Raw genomic sequence first — 22,720 nt, forward strand, 5'->3', positions numbered from 1 at the left:
GGGACAACCGCACCCCCTGCTCCCCCCACCCCGCCGGGCCTGGACTCCCTGCCTGCTGACCTGACCGCAGCCCGAGACACCACCCAGACAGTTCCTCCTCCTGGTCCCCGGCACTCTCGGTGCCCTCGAACTCAGATGCACCCAGGACGGCCCAAGGCGCCTCTTTCTTATTGTAGCAGACTGTACTTAGCATTCATGTATTTTTGGCCAGGCCGTTAGTCTCACTCATCTGCCGCAGTGCTGTTAAAATTGGCTTTAATTTAGTGTCAAGTATTTCAGCTAGAAAAAGAATCCTCTCTCCCATCTTTCCCAGTAAATCCCTACATGAGAGAGAGAGAAAGAGGGAGGGAGGGGTCCAATTTCTCAACTTTAAATCACACCCAATGGATATATCATTTTTCTTATCTCTAGGGTTTTATTTTTTGTTTTTCAGACACTCACTCACCGGTGGGCCTCACGTTCCACAGTGGATGACAAACGTGTTTTCAAAGGCGGCTGGTAAACTGAGTGTGCTGATTCCATCGCCTTGTCTCAGGAGTGCGGGTTGTGACTAAAGGCCTCTCCCGGAGACCAAGATGCACTAGATCCCCCCAGGATCTCCGCCCACGGCCTCACCTCCAGGCCTGTGCTCAGCTGTCGCTTCTGCCGGGCAAACCCTGACCCCCACCTGCTCCCTAAATTCCAAGCTCAAATGCCCTCCCTCATATTTTAAAGCCAGGCATCCCTCTAACACCTCAACTGTAGTCACCAGCCTGGCAGCAGAGCTAACTAAGGGGTGTCTCACCCACTAGACTTAAGGGCGAGCACTGGGGCCTCTCTGGTCCTTTCTCCCTCCCTCCCTCCAGCAAAGGCTTGCTGAGTGTCTCTGATGTGTAGGTGCAGTACTAGGTGCTGGGCCCCAGCTGGGGACAGGGTCCCTGCTGCCACAGAGCCCACAGTCCCGTCCCCCCATCTGTCCTCCCACCACAGCTGGACACCACTGTCCCCAGTGTAGCCTGTCGACCTGCACTGGGAATCATATTCATAAAGAGACAAATCCTTGTGTTAAGGGAGCTTTCTGCAGATCCTGGCTTTCAGATAAAAGGTGTGTGCTTGAGGGTCCAGCCTGTCACACTGGACAACGATTCCAGCCCAGCCCAGCCAGGAGGTCGAGGCAGACCCGGGCATGAGTCCTGAGCTTGGCCACCCAATAGCTACACGGCTTTGCCACCCTCTCCCCAGCACAAATAGGGCCACATCGTAATTCGCGTAGAGGGCTGCTCTGGGCACTAAGGCACTTAGCCACAGCCTGGCACGCAGCAGGCGCTCTGCAAGTGTTAGCCATCGTGAGAACAACTATTGCCACCAGTGCCCAGTCACCATGCCTGGTCAATACCCCACCCCCATGCCACTGGTCCTGGACCAATATTCTCACCATCTCCTGTGCTGTCCAGCCCCAGAGTGGTGCCCCAGCCGGGCACTTACACCCCCTGCTTTGTCCTCCAACTGGGCTGCCTGTGGACCAAAAGGGCAGCCACGAGCCTGTGACATGGCTGACCCATGGCTGGAGGCTGACCCGACTCACCGACGGCCTTGGCCACATTCACGGCCTTGAGCCCCATCAGGTCGGGCAGCTGGTCGATGATGACGTCCCGGCTCGCCTTGACCTTGTGCACGCGCTCGATGCTGCGCCGCTGCCAGTCGGTCCAGTAGATGAAGTCCCCCAGCAGCGTGAACCCGAAAATGTGTGGGAGCTTGTCCTCCAGGAGCGTCCGCCTCTTTGTCCCGTCGATGTTGATCACCTGCAGGATGGCAGACGTAGGGCTGAACCAGCGTCGGGCCTGAACTGCCTGGAACAGGATGGGCCCCAGCAGCGTCTGCACCTGGCGAGGCCACCTAACAAAGCCACGACTCACTGGGGCAGCTGGATGAGTGACGTTTTCAGTGATGCGGCCATTCAGCGGCTCTTCCCCACTGCCTCCCCTACCTGGGGGTGGATGCTGGGCTGAGAGGGGCAGGCAAGACAAACAGGTGTCCTCTCTCTCGCCATTGCTGATCGACTAGCAGTGGCTGCCCGGAATACCAAGGTGTGGGTCTCCGGCCCAGGATGGGCTCATTGATTAGTAATGTCTGCCAAGATGTAGAACGGGGAGGCACCAGTTCACACCCTTGACACGGAGCTCAATTTCAAAAGGCTGGACAGCTAACGTACTGCAGGCCCTGGGCAAAGCCTCCCACTTGTCTGTGGACTAACTTCTTGCTCGGTCAACACCAGGTGAACTTGAGGACGCTTCTGGTTCTAAGTCTGAGCCTACAGCTCTAAGATGCTTTCCAACACCAGACACACTAGTGGCTGTTTGCTCCGAGATGTAAAAGCTAAATCTTTTCCTTGAAGAGTCAGCACTGATTAAAAGCATCAACCACAAATGCCACAGAGGAGAAAAATACTGTCAAACATAAAAACGCTTTAACCAACTGAAACACACAAACAGGATAAGATGTGGTTGTGATGACAGGTGACCCTGTAGGAGCTGATGCGAAAAAGAAGATAAAAACGTAACATCCAAACTCTCGGGCTCTCAAGCCAGGATGAAAGAGACATGATGAATCAAAGGCAAGTCTCAACAGGCCTCCTGCAGCCAGATTATATTCCCAGCTCATCAGAAAGGCTACAAACCTTCAGTTTTGCAGGTGGCAAACACAAGACAGATCGGGTGTGTGTTAAGCAGAAAAGACTTTGGTCCTCTGTTGTTGGACAGCACAGGACAAAACTGCTGGCTCAACCAGGAGTGGCAGGCAGCTCTGGGCCCTGCAGCCAGAGGTCCCACCCCAGCTCTGACCCACAGCCAAGTCCCTGCATCCCACATGGACCTCAACCTCTCCACCTGTAACTGAGGGTAGCAGCTAAAGGCACCCTGGAGGGCCTTCCCTGGTGGTCGAGCAGTTAAGACTCCACGTTCCCAATGCAGGGGGCCTGGGTGTTTGATCCCTGGTCAGGGAACTATATCCCACATGCCTCAACTAAGAGCCCGCAAGCCACAACTAAAGATCCCGCATGCCGCCACGAAGATTCCGCGTGTTGCAACTAAGACCCAGTGCAGCCAAATAAATAAATAAATATTAAAAAATAAATAAAGTCACCCTGGGAACTTAACCAAAGAACAGTGAGTGGCTGGGCCCCAACCTGGGGCAATTACACCAAAACTGGAAGGCCAGGTATGAGTCCTGAAAGCAGCTCCCCACAGGTGGCTCCAATGAGCAGCCCAGATGAGAACACCGGATGGGACCACGTCCTGTACCGTGAGCTGGAGTGTAGACCTTGGGCTGTAGGATCTCCGTGCGGAGCTCTGGGCACCACGCCTGGCCCACTGGTTAGCCATAGAGGGCAGGTGATGGATTCATGCTCCAAACTGGTCCAGGGTGCTGGCTCCGGCTTCGGCCCCACAAGAGGAAGGCACATAAAGGCGATGAACACACGCTTTGCACAGAAGTCAGACCTGGGGAGGGGTCTCGCCTGGGATTACCGCCGAGGAGGTGCACAGCAAGAGAAAGAGCGTCTCTAAGAACACACAGCCCATAAGAGGCAGGGCTCAAACCCCTGCTCCTTCCTTGACACAGAATAACCAGGGCTGGGCGCCGGGGGCGGGGGCGGGCCGAATGGCAGATGTAGGACATGATCGCTACGAAGAAAACACCCACATCTGGAAGATAAAGACCCCACCTTTTATATACCAAAATGTCAACAGCATCTCTTGAAGAGATTTTTCTCATCCTTCTCTATGTTCATATTTTCTTTATTTCCTTTAACAACTCAATTCCAGACATAAATAAGTGCATGTTCTATTGACTGAGGGGAGGAAGTACATGTTCCCCAGCTTAGGAGGGACGAAAGTGAGCCCGCAGAGGACACGGGGCCAGACGGGGGAGCGGGGAGACAGCCGCTGCCGGCAGCAATCCCTCCCCCCACCTCTGTCTCCCACCCCCACCCCCCGCCCCACCCTCTGGTCGCCCAGAACAAAGTGAGGAGGCCGTGAGCTGCTCCCCCGGGGCCGGGCTGGCGGCACCCTCCGCAAGGACAGAACTTTGGCTCTGGGCTGGCAGGGCCTCCCTCTGCCTCGGAAGCCCCTCCCTCACCCCATCCCACTTTGAACGATTACAGACCCCATGAAACACCTCTCAGGCCCTCCAGCTTGGAAGGACATCAAGACTCTTAACAGTTGAGAAAATAAATGATCCCAAAGCAGCCTTTTTACGGCAGCTTTCAACACACCTTGACCAAATCCAACACATCTGTAAAAGTAACTCTGCTGGACCAGGCCTTTCCCAAATCCTGGAGCAGACAAGTAGGAACTGTGGACTCCACGCTTTCACTGCCGAGGGCCTGGGTTCAGTCCCTGGTCAGGGAACTAAGATCCCACATGCTGCGCAGTTCCGCAAAAAAAAAAAAAAAAAAAAAAGTGTAAAAACCACCGTGCGTTTGAAAGTGGCACAAAAATAGACATTCTGGCCTCCGGTCCATAGGTTTCAACCGCTGCTCAAGAAGTTCTCCTGCCCTTGATTTTCAGGAGAGGAAACCAGATGCCTCCAGGAAGTTATGTCAAAACGGTCAAGCCAGATGCCGAAGGCGCCCGAGTGTCAGCCAGCCTTGCTCGCCGACCTTTCGGCCTCCGCCCTCCTGTGCTCGGCTGGCTCCACCCACCAAGCCCAGGTCTGGAGTCGGGGAGAGGCAGGGCGAGCAGAGCACACATCCATCCCCTGGCCAGCTCGTTACACGACCCGCAGATCAACAGCTGCGTGACACGCAGAAGGGTGGGCAGACCCCAGAGAAGCCCACCCTCAGCTGTACTCCAGGAGGCAGAACCCACAGCTACGGGGTCTGCACGGCCACCCACAAAACAGTAGACCCCAAAAAGTCACCTGAGGTGCAGTTTCCTTACACTGAATCCTCTGTTTCCAATGACTTGGCCATGCAAAGAGGTGCGAGCCCAAGACCAACCCTTTGAAAGCACACGTTTAAAGAAAAAAGGAGTTCTGCTCTCTGATGGAACAATTATACTCAGACACAAAGCCCCAAATTAAAACTGCTCTGGTGGGCTTCCCTGGTGGCGCAGTGGTTGAGAATCTGCCTGCCAATGCAGGGGACATGGGTTCGAGCCCTGGTCTGGGAAGATCCCACATGCCGCGGAGCAGCTAGGCCCGTGAGCCACAATTACTGAGCCTGCGCGTCTGGAGCCTGTGCTCCGCAACAAGAGAGGCCGTGATAGTGAGAGGCCTGCGCACCGCGATGAAGAGTGGCCCCCGCTTGCCACAACTGGAGAAAGCCCTCGCACAGAAACGAAGACCCAACACAGCCAAAAATAAATAAATAAATAAAAATAAATGTACTAGGAATTTGAAAGATTTACATAAACTTGGAGGTGATTTCCTATCAATTAAAATAGAATTAAATTGTATTTTTTTAAAAAAATTGCCTCTTTAAAAAAAAAAAAAAAAAAAACTGCTCTGGTTATTTTGTTTCACGTAACAAAAAAGATCTTACACACCCACACAGCTTGTGGCCCCGTTGCCCGGAAGCCCTGCACCCTTCTTCCCCAGGGCTCATGGACCCGGACACACAGCCAATCTGTCACTCCTGCAATGAGTGTTTATTCTGTTCGTGCTGGAAGTCACCTCCATCGACTCAGGAACTGTCAGGAACAGGGGGACGGATGTATTTTTAACTTCTCAGGCTGTGATTCATCCTTGGCCCGCCTGCTCCACCGGGTGTGTCCCTCCCCACCGGGTACTCCCCACGAATGCCTACCCTGACAGCACACGGCCACCAGCAGATGTCAGCTGCAAGGGACACAAGCTCCCCATGGTCCTGGCCGAGTAAGACATCGGGGGGCTGCAGAGGGCCCAGGTGACCCCCGGGGCCTCCAGCGAGTACAAGGCAAGCCACACACAGGAGACACTTCCTGCCCCAGAGACGGGCCAAACAGCCCGGACTATGGGTCGACCTGCGAAACTTCTGCTTCTTCCATCCTCGGGTCGGGGAAACAGCTGGGCAGGAAGCTTTAGAAAGACAGCTCAAGTCCACAGAGGGCAAGGCCCGACCTGGCTCTTACTCAGTAATGGCTAAAACCGCCATCCAGGGACCTGCCTGATCACTGTGTGAGCGCAAGGGTGTTTAAACGCTTTGCCTATTTCAGGATTAATAATGGGCACCATTCCTCCCTCTACTCTAGAAACAGAAGGAAATAGACAGGATATACACAAGTCAGTGAGAGGAAAGGGCAGGGCTTCAGGACCAAGGTGGCTGGAGAAGCAGCCAGGGTGCTGTCGGGGAGCTTGAACGACCCGCACCCCCTGCCCCCCGGGCCCTCATCCTCTCTGCTCGGCATCCCTCAAGAATGCTGACCACCTCCGACGGGCTGTGGTTGTCCCGGTCACTGCTGTCTACATCTCCCCTTCTAGAACACTGACCCCACCAGGGCATGGGTCTGTCCTGTGTTGCTTTTCCAGCACGAGGTGACATTCAGTGAATGCTGCAGGATGAACAGATGCTCGCCCAGGGGCGCGGAGGGGGTTGGGGGAAAGAGGCAGCGCGAGCTATGACAGGACAGGAGGTCCGCTCAGGGATGATCCGACAGGCAGCTGTGGGAAAGGAGGATGTAGGGACGGGCCGGTGAGGGGAAGTGGGGGACAGAGAGAGTGGGGGAAGGACTAAGAGGGAGAGGTCGCTTCTGATGCAGACCCGGTGTGTCCTGACTCCCTGCCAGGGGATCAGCACAGAGACCCCAATTCAAGCTCAGAGAGCTCCCACCTGCTTTGGGAGACATGGCCGCTCACGAACAAGTGAAAAGATGGTGATAATGATGATTCCATAGCTAAGTGAGAGCACAAGCCCTGGACAGATCTGGAAGGCCTTACAGCTTCTGGCTGGGAGAGGCAGCCTCCAGGGAGGAACCAGGATGTTGCTGTTTTGGAAAGGAAGACCCTACACCGTGTGGCCAAGTGCGTGGAGGAGGTGAGCTGCCCCCATACGTGAGACCACGGCATGTGGCGGGAGGCGGCTCAGGCTTCCGAGGGAGAGGGCCGGGGGCAGCTGGGCACGTGGGCTCGGGAAAGAGCTCTGGATGGAAGAATCTGCTTGGGAGAGGACCCACGCTGGGCTGTCACGGGCCCGGCACCTGCCAAGAAGCATGGTCAGAGGGAGAGGAGGGAAGTGCAGGGCCCGAGGGGCCATCAGTTAGAGACAGAAGAGGGAGACAGTGAGTCCGAGTTACTTTTACCAATAAAGTTGAATCTTATGGCACAAGGCCGAAGAGCTGTGGCAGGTCGGAGGAGGAGAGGACCGGCTCTTGGGTTGGGAGCCTAGCTGGGCAGGGAAGGGGAGGGGGAAACATGCAAGCAAAGGGTGAGAGGCCGGGTCCTGAGGATGCGGCTGGAGCCACGGGAAAGGCTGAGCACCTGTGGGCAGGAACCTCCAACCCCAAGGGCTCTAGACTCAGGAAGTGGGTTAAGGAGGCGTCCCAGGGAACCCCCAGCCCAAGAGGGTGGGAAAGCAGGGAGCAGAGGCAGCTGTGGGGATGCGGAAAGAGGCGGGGGCTGCACCCATGTCCACCCCACACGGCTCCAACCTGCGCATGTCGGGACTGCCCTGGGGTCCATCCCTGGTCCCTGAGGATGGGGAGGGGACCTCAGGGCTGCCTCCCAGAGTGAGCCAGCCCCGAGCCCACCCCCACCCCCCAGACGGGGAGCCACCCCGCGCTAATCCCCCGAGGGGCTGCCGACCCGAGGCTGGCCTGAACCCGCTGTCCAGGATGCCGTCACAGGCAAGGCGGCAGGAGGCCCAGCTGGAGGGCGGCGCGGCCCTGCCCGCAGTCTCGACTCCGTTCCACAAATCCATCTATGTGCCAGGACCACCGTCCAGAGGAATCCCCACTTTGTGGACTCGGCCTCCAGACCTTTGTTCTCCTCCCAGCTCGTCGGGGGCTCAGCCACAGCTGCCCTGGGAAGTCCTTTTCGGGACGGGCGGGCGGAGCGGGAATCTGACTGATGCCTCTTCAAAGGGAAGCCGGTCGACACCGCATGGAGCTCCTTTCTGCCGGCGCCTGCGCTCGGAGCCAGGCCACGCGCACGACCACGCGGAACGGAATCCCTTCTCCCATCCAAGGCAACCCGGCAAGATATGCCCAAGAAACACGCCCAGGCTCCTTAGTATCTGTGTCGGGCATAACGTCTTAGAGACGTGACCACTGCTGGAAGCGTGTCCCGTCGCTGTGCTGACCTGGAAGAGTCCTCCCCTGACCGTCCCCCCCGCCTGGAGTCCGACTGCGTCCTCAGGAAAGGAGACACGGCCCCTCGCTCTCGGCTGTTCCCCCCGAAGCCCTCGGAATCCGCCGTGACCCCAGCAGGGGCTTCTGCACCTGGGCTGGTGGCGTGATTCCAAGGTTCACGTAACATGTACCAGAGGAGCATCTGCTGGGCGTATTTACCAAGGTGACCCAGCACCTGGAGCAGAGCTGACGCCCACTGGGTGTTCAGCAGCAAACCCTGAGGCCCGAGAGTGGGGGGAGGGTGTCCACAGCAGGAACACATGGGCAAGTCCCCAGGCTTGCTCAGGCCACCTCCAAGAAGCTCACCCTGGGGCATTTCACCCCTGAAAAAAATGCCAGAAGGGTCTGCCCTGGGCTCCGGGCTCGACTCCAAGAAGCTGCCATGACCTGAATGCGCCTACGATTCATCGGGGCACTTCCCACCCTTGGAGTTCACACGGAGAACCACCTCTATGTCCGTCCATGTCAGTGGCTTCCCTGGGGCAGGGGCGGAGGGTGAGTCCAGCACTAACCCCGAAGCTGGGGTCAGCTCTGGACGTGTGGGCAGGCGGCCTAGGTCAGCATTCCCAAAGTGTGTGCCACCAGAGCCACAGCAGGGAAAGAAAGGGGACCGTAGATCGTGTAGTTTGAGAACACTTATGCAGTTTAGTCCCCCGTGGGAGGTCTGCTTATTGAAGTGTATTAAAGGCTCCAAAGAGAGAAGTGAAGCAGGTTAAGTCGCCGCACATTTCCCAAGTTTGTTGGATTAAAGAATCCCAAACACTTCCAATTCTTCTGTCTCTCTTGGGGTCTCCTGGTGATTAGCTCCAAATCAACAGGTGATAACGCTTGTGGCGCATGTTCCCGGTTTGTCCGTATCAGCCACCGCGTACTCTGCCGGCCATAACTTTGTCACTTATGCCACGCCCCTCCCCCATCCTCCTGCTACCATGATGTCAGCAGTTTAGGGCCTCTGCTGGTTACCCTTGAAGCTCTAACCTGCTCCTCCCTTCCCCACCTGTCCGCTCCTAACTTCGGTCCATCCTACTGTCCATAACCACGGCAGATAACGTTTATATTGCGTACAGTAGCCTAATGCTTCGGGGTCTGTCTGTGGATTGACTCTGAAAGCAGAAAATCAAAAAGCACCTACTTGCTGCATGACCCTGAGCAGGTTACTGCCCCCTGGGCCTCAGTGCCTCATCCACACACGGGGACGATGCCACATACCTCAAAATACTATTGTGGGACAGGCACATGGAAGGATGCTCAACATCACTCGTCATCAGGGAAATGCAAATCAAAACCACCAGACACCACAGCACACCCGTGGGGATGGCCATAATAACAGGAAAATTTTACAAGTGTCAGTGAGGATATGTTGACATCAGAACACTCGCACACTGCTAGTGAGAATGTAAAATGGTGCAGACTGTGGAAGACAGCCTGACAGTTCCTCGCTAAGTTAAAGATAAACCTAGTATATGCCCGAGCAATTCCACTCCTAGGTATGTGCCCCAAAGAATTAGAAACAGATGTTCAAATAAAAACTTGTACACAAATGCTCGTAACAGTATTCACAATCCCCAAAAGGTGGAAACAACCCACATGTCCACCAACAGATGAATAGATGAACAAAATGTGGTCTCCCCATACAATGGAATATTATTTGGCCATAAGAAGGAATGAAGTACTGACACATGCTACCACATGGATGAACCCTGCAAACATTCTGCTGTGTGAAGCCACACACAAAAGACCACTGATCATATGATTCTACTCACATGAAATGTCCAGAAAAGGCAAAGCCATAGAGACAGACAGGAGATTAGTGGTTGCCAGGGCAGAGGGGTGAGGAGGGGAGACTGGGGGCCAACCGCTTAACAGGTATGGGGTTTTGGGTGATGAACACGTTCCAGAACTAGAGAGTGGTGATGGTTGGACACCAATGCAAATGTACTAGATGCCACTGAGTTGTACACTTTAAAATGGTTAAAATGGTCAATTTTATGTTTATTTTACCAAAAAAAAACACCCCAACCAACCCACTGCTGTGGGAGTAAACGGAGCGATGCCTGTAGCAGGTCCAGCAGTGTCAGCTGGACACACGCATCCCCAACCCACTCCCGGGGTGGGCGTGGCTACGGAGACGGTGGGCGTGGCCACGCCGCAGGAAACAAGGGTCTCGCCTTCAGGCTCAGAGGCTAGAGAGACAAGGGTCTTCAAACAAGATCCTTTCAAAAGTGACAGTTTATAGGGAACTCCAACAGGAAATGGTGCCAACTGCAGCTCCTTGGGTTTGCGTGGGAGAGGGATCTGCCCAGCCCTGAGTCCCCTTAGCGTTCCTGCTCAGAAGCGCGGCTTGGCAACCCGCAACACAGACGCACGGTCATAATCTCACTCCCGCCTTCCCCCTGCAAGCTGCCTGGTGGGGGTCTCCCCATGGAGCCGTGAGAAGAGCGAAGGTGACCCCCAGGTGGTGATATCAACGAGCAGTGATGTGACCAGAGCTGATGAGGATCATCCAGAAGCTACCGGAAGCGAGGGAGGCGTCCATGCCGAGGAGAGGCACCAACCTCAGGGACCAATTTAACTACCGTATTCTCAAGAGCACCGCAAACAACGCACCCCTGAGCAAAAAGCAAGATGTTAAAGAACGCGTACAGAACACCACTTTAATCATGTAAAATCACACAGAACAAGACTACGTGCTGTTCAGGGTGACATCCACATAGTAAATGTCTTTTAATGCTTGGGAACGAATCATCAAATTTAGGAGAGTGGTCCCCTCTGGCATCAGCTACATTGATTATGTTTTACATCTTAGGCTGGGTGGTGGGTATGTGTTATTTCTTTCTTTTATTATGACTTTGTATTTTGAAACAGGAAGTTGCACATGGAGTTCAGAGGGTTCCTGTGTACCCTGTCCCGGTTTCCCCCTTGATAACATTTTTTTTTTTTTTGGCCATACCACACAGCATGCAGAATCTTAGTTCCCTGACCAGGGACTGAACCTGCGCCCCCTGCAGTGGAAGGGCGGAGTCTTAACCACTGGACCGCCAGGGAAGTCCCCGGTGATAACATCTTACATAACCACATATACCCTATGGTGCTGTTAACTCAGCTACATACCTTCCGTATGTCAGAAACACATCATAGTAAGTTATTTCTTCAAGGATTCTATTTGGCCAAATAGCATAGCACAGACATCCGTCTGCTGCCCACCTGAGACGTACGACGGGCTGCAGGGGCGGCCAGGCCGGCCTCTGCGTAAAGCTCAGGGCTCGACGGCTGCTGTGCTGCGTCCCCACCTGCGCTGAACAGCTCCGTGCACCGACGAGGATGACTCACCTCGATTTTGTCCGTCTTGGCGTCTCCCCAGTACAGCTTCCCCTCCTGCAGGTCCAGAGCCAAGCCATTGGGCCAGCCCAGGGAGGTGTTGACCAGGACGTGCCGCTCCTGTCCGTCCAGGTTGGCGCACTCGATTTTGGGGTTCTCCCCCCAGTCTGTCCAGTACATGAGGCTGGAGAAGAAGTACATGTCCGTGACATTGCCCATCTGTCCCATCCAGGCTGCACCCCTAGGACTGAGAACAGCACCCATCCACCACGCCCGAGCCCATGTGCAGGACCAGGGGCTCCACGGGGACGGTGGGGGCTTAACTACACGGGGCCCTAGGACTCAAAACAGCAGACGCCCTGCCAAGGGACCCAGGGGAGGGAGGGGCTGAGCGCCCAGGGGGAGGAAGAGGCAGAGTGGAACCTCCTTCAAGTAGCTGAAGGGCTCCCACGTGCAAAGCAAAGCAGGCAACACGCTCTCTGCAGCCCCGAGAAGCAAAGCGAGATCCCGTGGGGTGCTGGGGGCCCTCTGGGGTGGGGGGTGCAGCCCAGAGAAAGCGGCCAGAGCTGGGCCCTGAGCACAGTGCCCTTGTGGGCTGGCGGCCTCTCCTCTCCCGCCCCTGAACCCTGTGATCTTATACTTGACCCGACCCCGTTTCCTGAGGTCCTCACACTCGGGGCTGGGGGGGACCCCACCCCTCATTTCACAGGTGATGCCCACAGAGGGGGGTGACTTGACAGAGTCCATCGGTGGCAGAGTGGGCACAGGTCCCCATCTCCCGAACCCAGAGCCCGCATCCCGACACTGGAGCTGGCCACGAGCTGCTGCCTCCCTGGTCCTCAGACCCCGGGGAACCGCTTCTCACCCCCACCCCACCTCCCAGGGGGACGGCCCTGCCCCTGACAGCCACACAGAGCAGCGTCTGTCTGTCCACTCCCCCCCAGGTTGCATGGTGCTGCTCGAGCCCTGGGCCCGTCCAGCCACAGCCCCGTGACCTGCCCCCGAGGGCTGTGCCGCTGGGCTTCTATAGACAAAGGCAGCTCCACAGCAAGAGCACGTCTGAAAGCCCCGGGGCGGGGACCAGAGTACAGGCTCCCTGGGCAGAGGGGCTGCAACCCCTGCGCCCCCCACACAGCAGGCACCTTTCGGGGTCGCCTCACACTGAGCCTCAGCCCTGGGGCAATGGGAGAAGCACCTGATGCCTCGTGGGCACTCCGGTTACCAGGGTTACAGTCAATGCAGCTCAGTTACTCCCCCCAGGGACCTTCCCGGGACCAGCTGCCTTCCAGGGTTGCCCTCCTAGCCCCTCCAGGCCATCCCCAGGATGCGGGCCCACATCAGGCACTGAGGGCAGGGGGCTTCCCCTGCAGCCCCAGCCCCCAAGAGGTCCCAGCACTCCTCCCCTCTTAGGGTCTGCCAGTTTCGTGTTCTTGGTCATGAGGTCCCAGGAAGGCATTCAGCTGCTACCCTCTGAGCAGCTGAGGGTCTCAGAAAGGCTCCTACACTGATTGACCAGATTCACAGAATCCTAAATTGCAAAGTTGGAACCAGACTGCTAGGTCCAATCCCCACCTCCCAGCTGTGTGACCTTGGGCAAGTCACTTAACCTCTCTGGGCTTCAGCTTCCTCCTCCGTACAACTGTACCTACCCCACGGGGTGAGAGGAGGAGAAAAATGCGCTTGCTACGTGGAACGTGCCTGGCAGAGATCTGGCACATGTGTAGTAACTGTTGCAGTGGCCACCACTCTTGTTACCATTATTAAACCAGAAATCACACCAGTGGAGGGCTCCATTTTACAGGTGAGGAGATTGAAGCCCAGAGGAAAAAATGACTTACCCAAGGTCTCCAGGGTTTTCTATAAATGTAACCAAGTTCTGTGTCAGAGCTTCTCAAAGTCTGGTCCCCAGATCAGCCCATCACCTGGGAGCTTGTTAAAAGGGCAAGTTCTCCTGAACCAGGACTCTGGGAGCAGGGCCCAGCCATCTGCTTCATCCTGATGTGGGAAGAAAGCTCCAGGACCACCGGCCCCCCTCAGCCTGGCTCCCAGCGCCCACCCCCAGCCTTACCCCATCACGGGGTGCAGCACAATGGCACGGGGCTCGTCCAGGTCCTCGGACACCAGGATCTTGCGGGAGGTGCCGTTGAGGCGCGTCACCTCGATGCGGTCGGTGCCCGTGTCCGTCCAATAGAGGTTGCGGGCCACCCAGTCGACTGCAATGCCGTCGGGGTCGTTGATCTCGGTGTTGACCAGTGTCTGTGCCCCCGACCCGTCCAGGTACGCCCTGCGGATGGCACGCACCTCATCGTCCGTCCAGTACACGTAGCCCTCCAGCGGGTCGTAGTCGATGGCGATGGCATGCCGGATGTCGTCCACCTGCAGCACGATGTCTGTGAAGTCCGGCATGTCCAGCGAGATCCTCCGCAGGTCCGTCCGCCGGGCCAGGAGCAGCACCTCCTCGGCCCCTGTGGACACACGAGCAGTGGGATCAGAGGCCGGCGGCAGGAGAGGAGACGGGGCCTGCAGTGGGCGTGGCAGGAGAGGGGCTCAGCCAGGTCCCCGGGGCTTCCTCGCAAGGACATGTAATGTTAGGTAACGTTCGCCGAGATCTTCCTACACAGCCAGTAGTTCATCCTCAGGAGAGATCCATGAGGCAGGCGCTATTTGTATCATCATCTTACAGATGAGGCAATGGAGGCACAGAGAGGTTAAGCAGCCAGCCAAAAGCCACACAGCCGTCCGGCTTCAACCACCGTGTAAGAGCTGCCTCACACTCAGCCCCCTTCTCCCCTGCAAGCCCCTCTCCTGGCCACAAACCAGCCCCAACCACCAGTCCCGCCTGGGCCCTGGGCTCCAGGCCCCGCTCGCCCACCATACTCCTCAAAGCCCCAACTAGACTCAAATGCCACCTCTTCCCTGAAGCCCACCCTGCCTCCCCACGCCCATCTGGCAAGGCAGCTTCATGACCATACACGTCCCGTGAGCATACACATCATCACAGGTCCATCGTTCCCAGGTGGCCGTCTCACCCATAGGGGTGAGCGCCCTGGGGGCAGGCGTCCCATCTCCCCCTTTGTCACCCCAGCAGTATTGCGTACTGTTGTGTATTGGTCTGTTGTGATATCCAATCCGCTTGTTTACGACTTAAGTGAAGTTGTTTTGATCTAAAGGTGAATCTGTTTACGTGGAGGAAGCTGTGCCAGCGTGACGTTATCGACATCTGTCCTTGTCGATACACTCAGCTGGCGACGGGCTCCACTGGGGCTTCTCGAGAAGGACAATGATGCAATGGACATTGAGGCTTTAAATACCGAGAGTCTGTGAGGACTGGGCAAGGCGACCCCTGGCTGAGCTCCTGCCGTGGACAGGCCACTCCTGGTCGGCAGTGCTGTGAGAGCGTGCAGCGGTCTCAGGAAGAGAGGGGACAGCTGTTCCTGCCCTGGTGAGGCGCCTCCTCGTAGGCAGTGGTACAGCCACGCAAGGGCCCCTGGAGTGACGACCTTCAGAGCAGCCCACCTGGCCCGCCGTCACCAGTGTGTCACCTGCTAGCTACATGCCCCGGCAGCAAGGGACCTGAGCCGGCAACCAACATCCAGCTTTTAGTTGGACAGACTGACTACGGAGAACCAAGGCGTAGAAAGGTACACCTCAACTACATTTGGACTTGACATCCTTCACTTTCCCTTTGCCTGGAACAACGATGTAATTGGTTTGGAGTATGTTATTTCTTTATTGACTTAGTAAGAGACATTATCCCATAGGGTATTGGCTTGTAAACTATTATTATTAATATTATACATCATAATTCCCACAGCGAACCTGTGTTAGATAAATCATTGGCAAAGACAATCTCGGTCTCTGAGCATAACTTGCCCTAAACAAAACACATCTGACTCTGTCCTGGATCCTCCCTGGATTCATCAGAACTTCCAGCAGAAGTAGCCTCAGGTGCTACTACCTGGAGCCTCACATGGACTCAGGGACCCCAGGGGTGCTGGCCAGCCCTGACTCGGACACCTCCGGAGGCTGCTGGGGTCAGGATGTGGCCCCTCCCCCACAGCTGGGTCACAGCCCACGCATTTATTCTGGACCTTTCTAGATCTTTCTAGGTCTTGAGGCTCCTGCTTCCTTGAAGCAGGAAGATTAGGCTCAGAGACACCTCTGGCACTCTGGGGCCACTTGCCTGGTTTGATGCAAGGCCCAGAATGGGGAAGGACCCACCTGAAGTTACACAGCTGTGAGGGATGGGGACAGGGATGGAAGCAGCCCAGCATCTCCCTCATGCCGAGGCCCCCAGGCCTGGGCTCTGCAGCCGACTGCCTGGTCTCCTCATGCCTGGTCCAGCTACAGCCCTCGACAACTGACCGGCTTTTTGTCACAGGGGTGGAGCCCTCGGAACCCAGCGTTTTTCAGGGGTTCTGGGGCCCCCTGCCCTGCATTTCAATTAAGGGCAGGAACCCCATCCGGACTCTGCTGCTCTGAGGCCCAGAGCTCATAACCCGATCCTCCCGCTAGAGGGCGTGCACGGACGGCACGGCTTCACGAGCCCAGTGCTGGGGAAACTGGGACAGACGGGGGGTGGGGGGGGGAAGGGAGGTGCCCAAGGTGCCCGGCTACGTCGGAAACCTCCCAGATCCAAACTCAGATTTCGTTAGAGGTGTCCATGCAAGTTCTGGTTTGGTATGTGCTGGAGGGAGGGAGGGGGAATTCTGCATTTCAACCAATTGTCTTCTGCTGGGCTCCATTCCCAAAATGTTCTAGTGACATCAGACCTGTTTTTCAAGGGCCAGGTCACAGGCCTCCTCCTCCTCCAGGAAGCTGTTCCTCCCTCCCCTCCAAGTGGATGGACTGATCACTGATCACACATACATGCCGCCTGCCCCTCTGCTTGCGCATCGCCCTTACTGGCTCACGGGGATTCTGGCACATGCCCCTCTGCGCTCCGCAGCCCCCAGCACAGGGCCATGCCCAGAACAGGTGCTAACGTCCTAGGACAAGCAGGGAGAATTCAGGGCAGAAACCTCCTGGCCCTGCCCCTGCTGTGTGACGCTGGGCAGGTCTCTAACCCTCTCTGGGCCTTAGTTGCCTCATTTATAGTGAAGAATCAGCCCAACCTGATGGCGTCTGCGTCCCCATTTAGCTCTGACATCAAAGGGACCATAAACCAAACTCTACAGAGGGCTCTGCCTTAATCTGCCACCATGGGGGCTGGGGGAGGGAGCTCCCCAGAAAATGCTGGGTCCCGATGGAACCAGACACTTGGTCGCCAAACATATTTCCAGCCTGTTTCACCCGTCCCCGTTCCCATGATCCTCCAGACACAATCACCTGAAATAGCACAATCCTCACACCAATCTCTGAGGTGTGATCATGCCCCATTTTCCTGAGGAGGAACCCGATGCAGAGAGAGGTTAAGCTCCCCGCCTAAGGACACACAGCAGCAAGGTACCACGAACACTTCAATCCCCGGAGCTGGCACATGCAGGAAGCCCAACATCGACGCGCTGGCCCAGCAGGCTCGGTCACCCCACCGGTCTCTTTGTGGGCAGCAGGCCAGGCCCCGGACCAGGTGCTGGGGTTCTGGGTGGACACAAAAGATGCGGGAATTGCCCCCACGGTGCTCCTGGGGTCACAGGGCAGAGACCTTCAGTGAGCAAGACCATTAACGAATCAGTGCTGGGAAGGAAAGCTGGGGTCACGGGCACCTGTGAAGGGGGCTGGCTGAGACTGGTGGCAGGGGACTGGCCTCCAGCTGCAAGAGCCTCTGGGATCCATGTGGCTGTGACCACGCAGCAGATTCCAGCAGCCTGTCCCCGTGGGCACAGAGCCACCAGGGGCGAAGTGTGCCTGGCGCCAGCCCTCTGGTAAACCAGGTCAGTACAAAGCCTCAAGCACACCCCGCCATCAGGGAACCCCATTATCAGCATTCATCAGAATTAAGTCTCTGTGGCTGAGGCAGTAATTAAACGCTGGGATAAATCTGTAGGTGTTAATTGACTCCAAGGCTGGGGCGGGGGGTGGGGGGTGGGTGTCTCCGATACCCTTGGGCTGCAGAGCCTTTGAGGTTTTTATTTGAGCTTTGCTGACAAAAATGCAGAGAACAGGACCCCCAGGAAAGAGCCACGGCCTGGCCCGTCGGCCTGAAGGTCTGAGGAGGCGGAGCCCAGCACAGAGGCGTGGGGCACGCCATCCAGGACCAGGCCAGCAGGGGCAGCTGTGAAGAGAGGACCACTGGCCTGGGCCCCTTCGTTGGCAGATGCTCATCAGGGCAACCTCCAGGGTTGTTTGTAGGGAGGTGTGAGCGGCAGCCTGGCGTCGGGCCCCCTGGGGTGGGCGCAGGGCGCTGTGCTGGGCCCGGAAGAAGAGAGGCCAACCCCCTCCCTGGGACCAGACACAGAGCCTGGGCAGGAGTTTGTTTAAACACCAGGGAAGTAAACTGTTTAGAAACTAACAGTTTGGCCAAATGGTTTCCTCTGGGGTTGTTTAAACAAATAGCCTGCCCCACAGAGCTGCCAGAGAAAGTGAAACCTTCCCTCCTGGCTGGGCAGAGGTCCCTGGGGCCTCCTCTGGGTAGGTTCCTGACCTCTGCCCCGCCCCCCGCACGCAGGCAGGAAAGAGGGGGGCATCCGTGCCTCGGAGCCAAGCGCAGGGCACGGGGCACAGGCCAGGCCAGGGCACTGCCTTCCTGGCAGCATGTTCGCCTCAGAACAGAAAAGCAGACTGGACAGAGGGCCCAATGCCACGGACAGGTCCAGCTCAAAGGCCTCCCTCCCTGCCAACATCCATTCAGACCAAGCCACCGTCCGTTCTGGGGCACCGTCCCTGGGCCAGGCCCGGGATCGCACAAACGAGGGGACACAGAGAAGGGCTGCTGTAACATCCCCACAAAGCGGGTGGCTCGGATCAGCAGAGACTGATTCCCTCACAGTCCTGGAGGCCAGAAGTCAAAAATCAAGGTGCTGGCAGGGCCACACTCTCGTGGAAGGCGCCTGGGAGAATCCTTCCTCGCCTCTTCCAGCTTCTGATGGTTGCCAGCAATCCTTGATGTTCCTTGGTTTGTGGCTGGATCCATCCAATCGCTGCCTCCATCTTTACGTGACCTCCTCCCCTGTGTGTCTGTGTCTAAATCTCCCTCTTATAAGATGACCAGTCACTGGGTTTAGGGCCCATCCTAATCCAGCATGACCTCATCTTAACTTGGTTACAACTGCAAAGACCCTACTTCCAAGTTAGGTCACATCCACGGGCTCCGGGGTGGGGATTTCACTGTGAGTATTCGGCGGGGGGACACACACACGATTCAGCTCCCAACAAGTGGGGAACAGAGGGTAAGGGGACAGTCCCCATGGAAGGATGGGTTCAAGGGCAGGAACTCCAGACAGAAGGGTTGGCGTGGGCAGCAGCGTGGAGGCCGGAGGGCGCAGGGGCCGCTCTGCAGCCCCGTGGGCAGGAGTGGGGCTGACCATCGACCGCCCCCTCCCCGTGGGGTCTGGTCTGAGTTCAGAGGCTGGGTGCCCCCCGAGGGTTTGAGTGGTCCCGCAGGCCACGACTCTTCCCTGAATACCTTCTGCCCGCGGGACGCCGGGGCAGCTCTGAGCCCAGCCCTGTCTGCAAGGAAGCCTCGTGCAAATGGCAGCTCGTGCTTGTAGCAGGAGCCCAGCCACGAGACACACAGAGAGCCACCTGGAACAGAGGCCAGCAGGAAACCCAGGTGAACACCCGCAGTGTTATCTCTGGACCGCTCCGGCTGGCCTTCCAGTCTCCAGCAGGGGTCTGTGTGCTTTCTGTCAAGGGCCAGGTGGCAGACGCTCCAGGCTCTGCAAGGCCACGGCCACCTCTCTCAATCCCTCGGCTCCACCGCTGCAGCTTGAAAGCTGCCACAGAGGACGGGTCAGCAAAGGTGTGCAAAGAAAATGTCCTCCGTGGACACTGAAATCTGAAGGTCCTCTCATTTCCCCAGGTCACAAAACACTCTTCTTGTGATGTTCTTTCAACCATGTAAAAACGTAAAAACGAAACTTAGCCCGCGGCTGCCCCAAAACAGGCAGCAAGCAATCTGGCCCATGGGTGGTGGTTTGTTAACCCTTGCATGGGAAATATGTGTGACTTTTACAATATTAGAAATAAATTCTAATAATAAGGGAAACCGCGTCAGGAGGGAGAGCAGGTATAGAGGGGCTGCCAGGGCTCTCTCCACTCTACTGTCCTGTAAACCTAAAACTACTCTAAAACACAAAGTCTGTTAAGTATTTTAAAGAAAGGTAAAAGGCATATAAATCAACAAGAAAACTACCCAGACCCCGACAATAAACAGGCAAAGACCATAAACACAAATTAACAGAAGAAAAAAAACACAACCAATAAACACGAAGAATGGGTAACTTCTCGGTAACTTGCAAGTAGAAGTAGGAGGCCAGTGGCTACCAGCTCGGTCGGAAGACGGGTTAACGCTCCATGGCGGGGGGGGGTGGTGGTAGCATGTCCCCCCACCTCCCAGGGGACTGTCCCGGGCACACGTTTCCTGGATGGCAATGTGGCTCAGGGACCCTCTGACCTGGCAACTTCCCCTCTGAGAAGCCAGCCCAAAGCAGCAGCTAGAAATGCACATGGATTCCCGGTCACAGAGGGTCACTGAGGCTTGGTGAAAACAGCGAAACCCACACCCGAAGGAAAGAACCTGTAAACGATCTAAAGATCCCACAAAAGGAAAGCATTACATAAATGAAGGGGCTGGGGTCCAGGTCAGTCGTTACAGACGCCCCCAAACAGCACACTCCGGAGAAGGGCAGAGGCAGGAAAAGCTCGTGACATGATAAGCAGAATAAGCAGGAAAGTCAGTCGTGATGCTGCAGGTACAATATGAACAAATCACGCGAAAAGAGTTGTCAACGTGTGCGTGGAGAAGGGACAGGAAACACCTCGAAACCTTAACAGCGGCTATCTTTGGGTGGCAAAATTATGGGTGTTTCTTATTTTCTCCAGTATTTTTTGGGATGTTTTCCTTCCTACAGTGAACACAAATGTTACTTTGTAACAAGAAAAAAACCAAGGCTTTAAAAGAGGGGTGCCCACATTCGTCCTTAGAGGATCGCACAGTCTAGGTGGGGAGTTGGGTCTGGACTCCGGGGACCCACCGGGTCTTTCTCACTAGGCCACCGGGGGGGGAAGCGCCCTAGCCCTCCACTAAGTTGCCACAGGCCGGGGTTGGGGGGCGGGGGGCGATATATTCAGCCTCCAGATTCTGAGCTGTTTGAGGGGTGGGTAGAACAACAGGAGAAGGAAAGGATGGGGCAGAAGCACCCACAGCCCCCCCAAACAGCCCAGGAGGACACAGCTGGCGGTCGCCCAGTGTGGGAACCTACCTGAAAGGGCCTCACGGTTAAGCCCCTCCAAGCCCCAACGTGGGGAAAGGGATTTTTCACGGAAGGGCAAAATAACAGTGCATCCCAGGCAATAGACTGACCAAATTAACACAGATGAAAGAGGCAGGGCCCTTGACCTCCCCGCCCTCCCACCCAGCGGGCAGGGTGGACATCACCTCCATCCCCCGTTGAACCAACTGCAGGTCCAAGGTCATGGCCCCCCGCGGGAAGGACTAGCCCCCCCACACGGAGGCTCACGCCCCAAGGTTCCCCCAAGGCCGCACCAACCCCAGAAGGCTCCTCCTGCCGACGTCTTTTCCTGCTGGAGACGGAAGCGGAGAACGGCCCCTCCGCCTCCCTCACACGTCCTCAGCCCTGGTCCCGGCTCTAGGGTCTCCTTGGCCCATGGGAGGCACAGTCGACCTTGACCATGGCCCGGGCCCGGAGCCACACGGGCAGAGCCAGGCCCAGCATAGGCCGCCCTCCACGCTGCAGTTTCTAAGGCCATAAACAGCTTCACAGCCAGCAGGCGCTGGCTTATTTTTGTATCTTAGCAATTGATTTTCCCCACTGCCCCCCTGGGGTAAGTGGTTGGACAAACACTGAGACCACGAGCTGGCACCCAGGCCCAGGAAACCGCGCCGAGCGGCCGCAGGGTCACAAGGCGCAGAGGAAGCGGCCAGGCCGGGCACTGGCTCCGCTGGAAACCCGAGGCCCAAGCAGCTGTCCCCCCCGCACGGCCCACCCCCGGCCTCCAGGCCAGCACTCGGGGAGGCTGCAGGCCCTGGGAACCACCAGCCCAGCAGGCACCCCAGCCTGGAGCTGCGCCTGTGTGCACGGCGTCACCCCTGCCCTGCGTCCAGGGGCGGCCGGACAGCGGCCAGGTCAGCGCCAGCCCTGTGACCCCCAGAGGCCAGCCCCACTGCCTCACTGAGCGACCCTGAGCAAGTAAGCTGGCCTGTCTCCTCACAGGTAGGACTCGGGTGTGGATAAGGCCCCCAGCGAGGCTGGGAGGTCCCATGACAAAGCGGGTGAGCCCCAGAGCTCGAGGACACCGCCCCAGAGCATGTCCCCTCCCAGCGGCACTGAATGAACACACACCCAGGTACCCATGGGGGGCGGGGAGAGAGAGAGACACGTTTGAACAAAGTGTGGTCGGCTGGGCAAATTAGAGGTGGGCAGCCCGGTCCCCTGAAAGGCAGGAGTGCGGGCTGAGGGCTGTCAGACAGCTGGTGACTTGCATGAGGAAGTCTGCGTCCCACCTTTTCAGGCAGGTGGCTCAGTTCTTTAAAAAGCCCACACAGGGGGCCTTTCTGGTCCACATGGAGGGCGGACCAGAGGTGTCCCACAGACGACCTTGGTGCACCACATGTGGATGCCCCCGGGGCCCAGGCAGTGCAGGGCAGGGGCTGGGGCAGACCCTGAGCCAGGCTGCCCTGGTTCAGGTCCCATCTCTGTCCCTTCTTCCATGGCCTTGAGCGAGCTCTGACTGTCCTTGGGTATGAAGCAGGCCAGCCACAGACCCTCCCTCACACAGCGCCACCCTCCCCCCGCAGCCCCCAGGAGGCACCAATGAGCACAGAAACGTTATTACTGGGCTTGCCCACCCTGCCCAGCAGTGGAGGCCAAAATCACAGAGTGGGCTGAGCCATATGAAAATGCCGCCTCTCTAGCTCGAAGGTGGTCAAGCATCAGTGGTTTACACGGTTGAACCCAACTCAAGTGCCCTGCACTTGACAG

General features: G+C 57.0%; 1 protein-coding gene across 4 annotated transcripts in view; it reads right to left on the bottom strand.

Annotated features, from left to right (window-relative positions):
• LRP5 (LDL receptor related protein 5) overlaps positions 1-22,720 on the bottom strand; it is a 110,765-nt gene that overhangs the window by 37,797 nt on the left and 50,248 nt on the right. For all 4 annotated transcript variants that reach the window (XM_082342845.1, XM_082342844.1, XM_082342846.1 and 1 more), the window contains exons 6-8: positions 13,687-14,083; positions 11,631-11,802; positions 1,565-1,781 (exon numbers count right to left, since the gene is read on the bottom strand). In XM_082342845.1, the coding sequence (XP_082198971.1) occupies positions 1,565-1,781; positions 11,631-11,802; positions 13,687-14,083 (786 nt within the window). The remainder of the gene's footprint in view (positions 1-1,564; positions 1,782-11,630; positions 11,803-13,686; positions 14,084-22,720) is intronic.

This window comes from Balaenoptera borealis (genome assembly GCF_965194805.1).
Source record: "Balaenoptera borealis genome assembly, chromosome: 11".
NCBI lineage: Eukaryota > Metazoa > Chordata > Mammalia > Artiodactyla > Balaenopteridae > Balaenoptera > Balaenoptera borealis.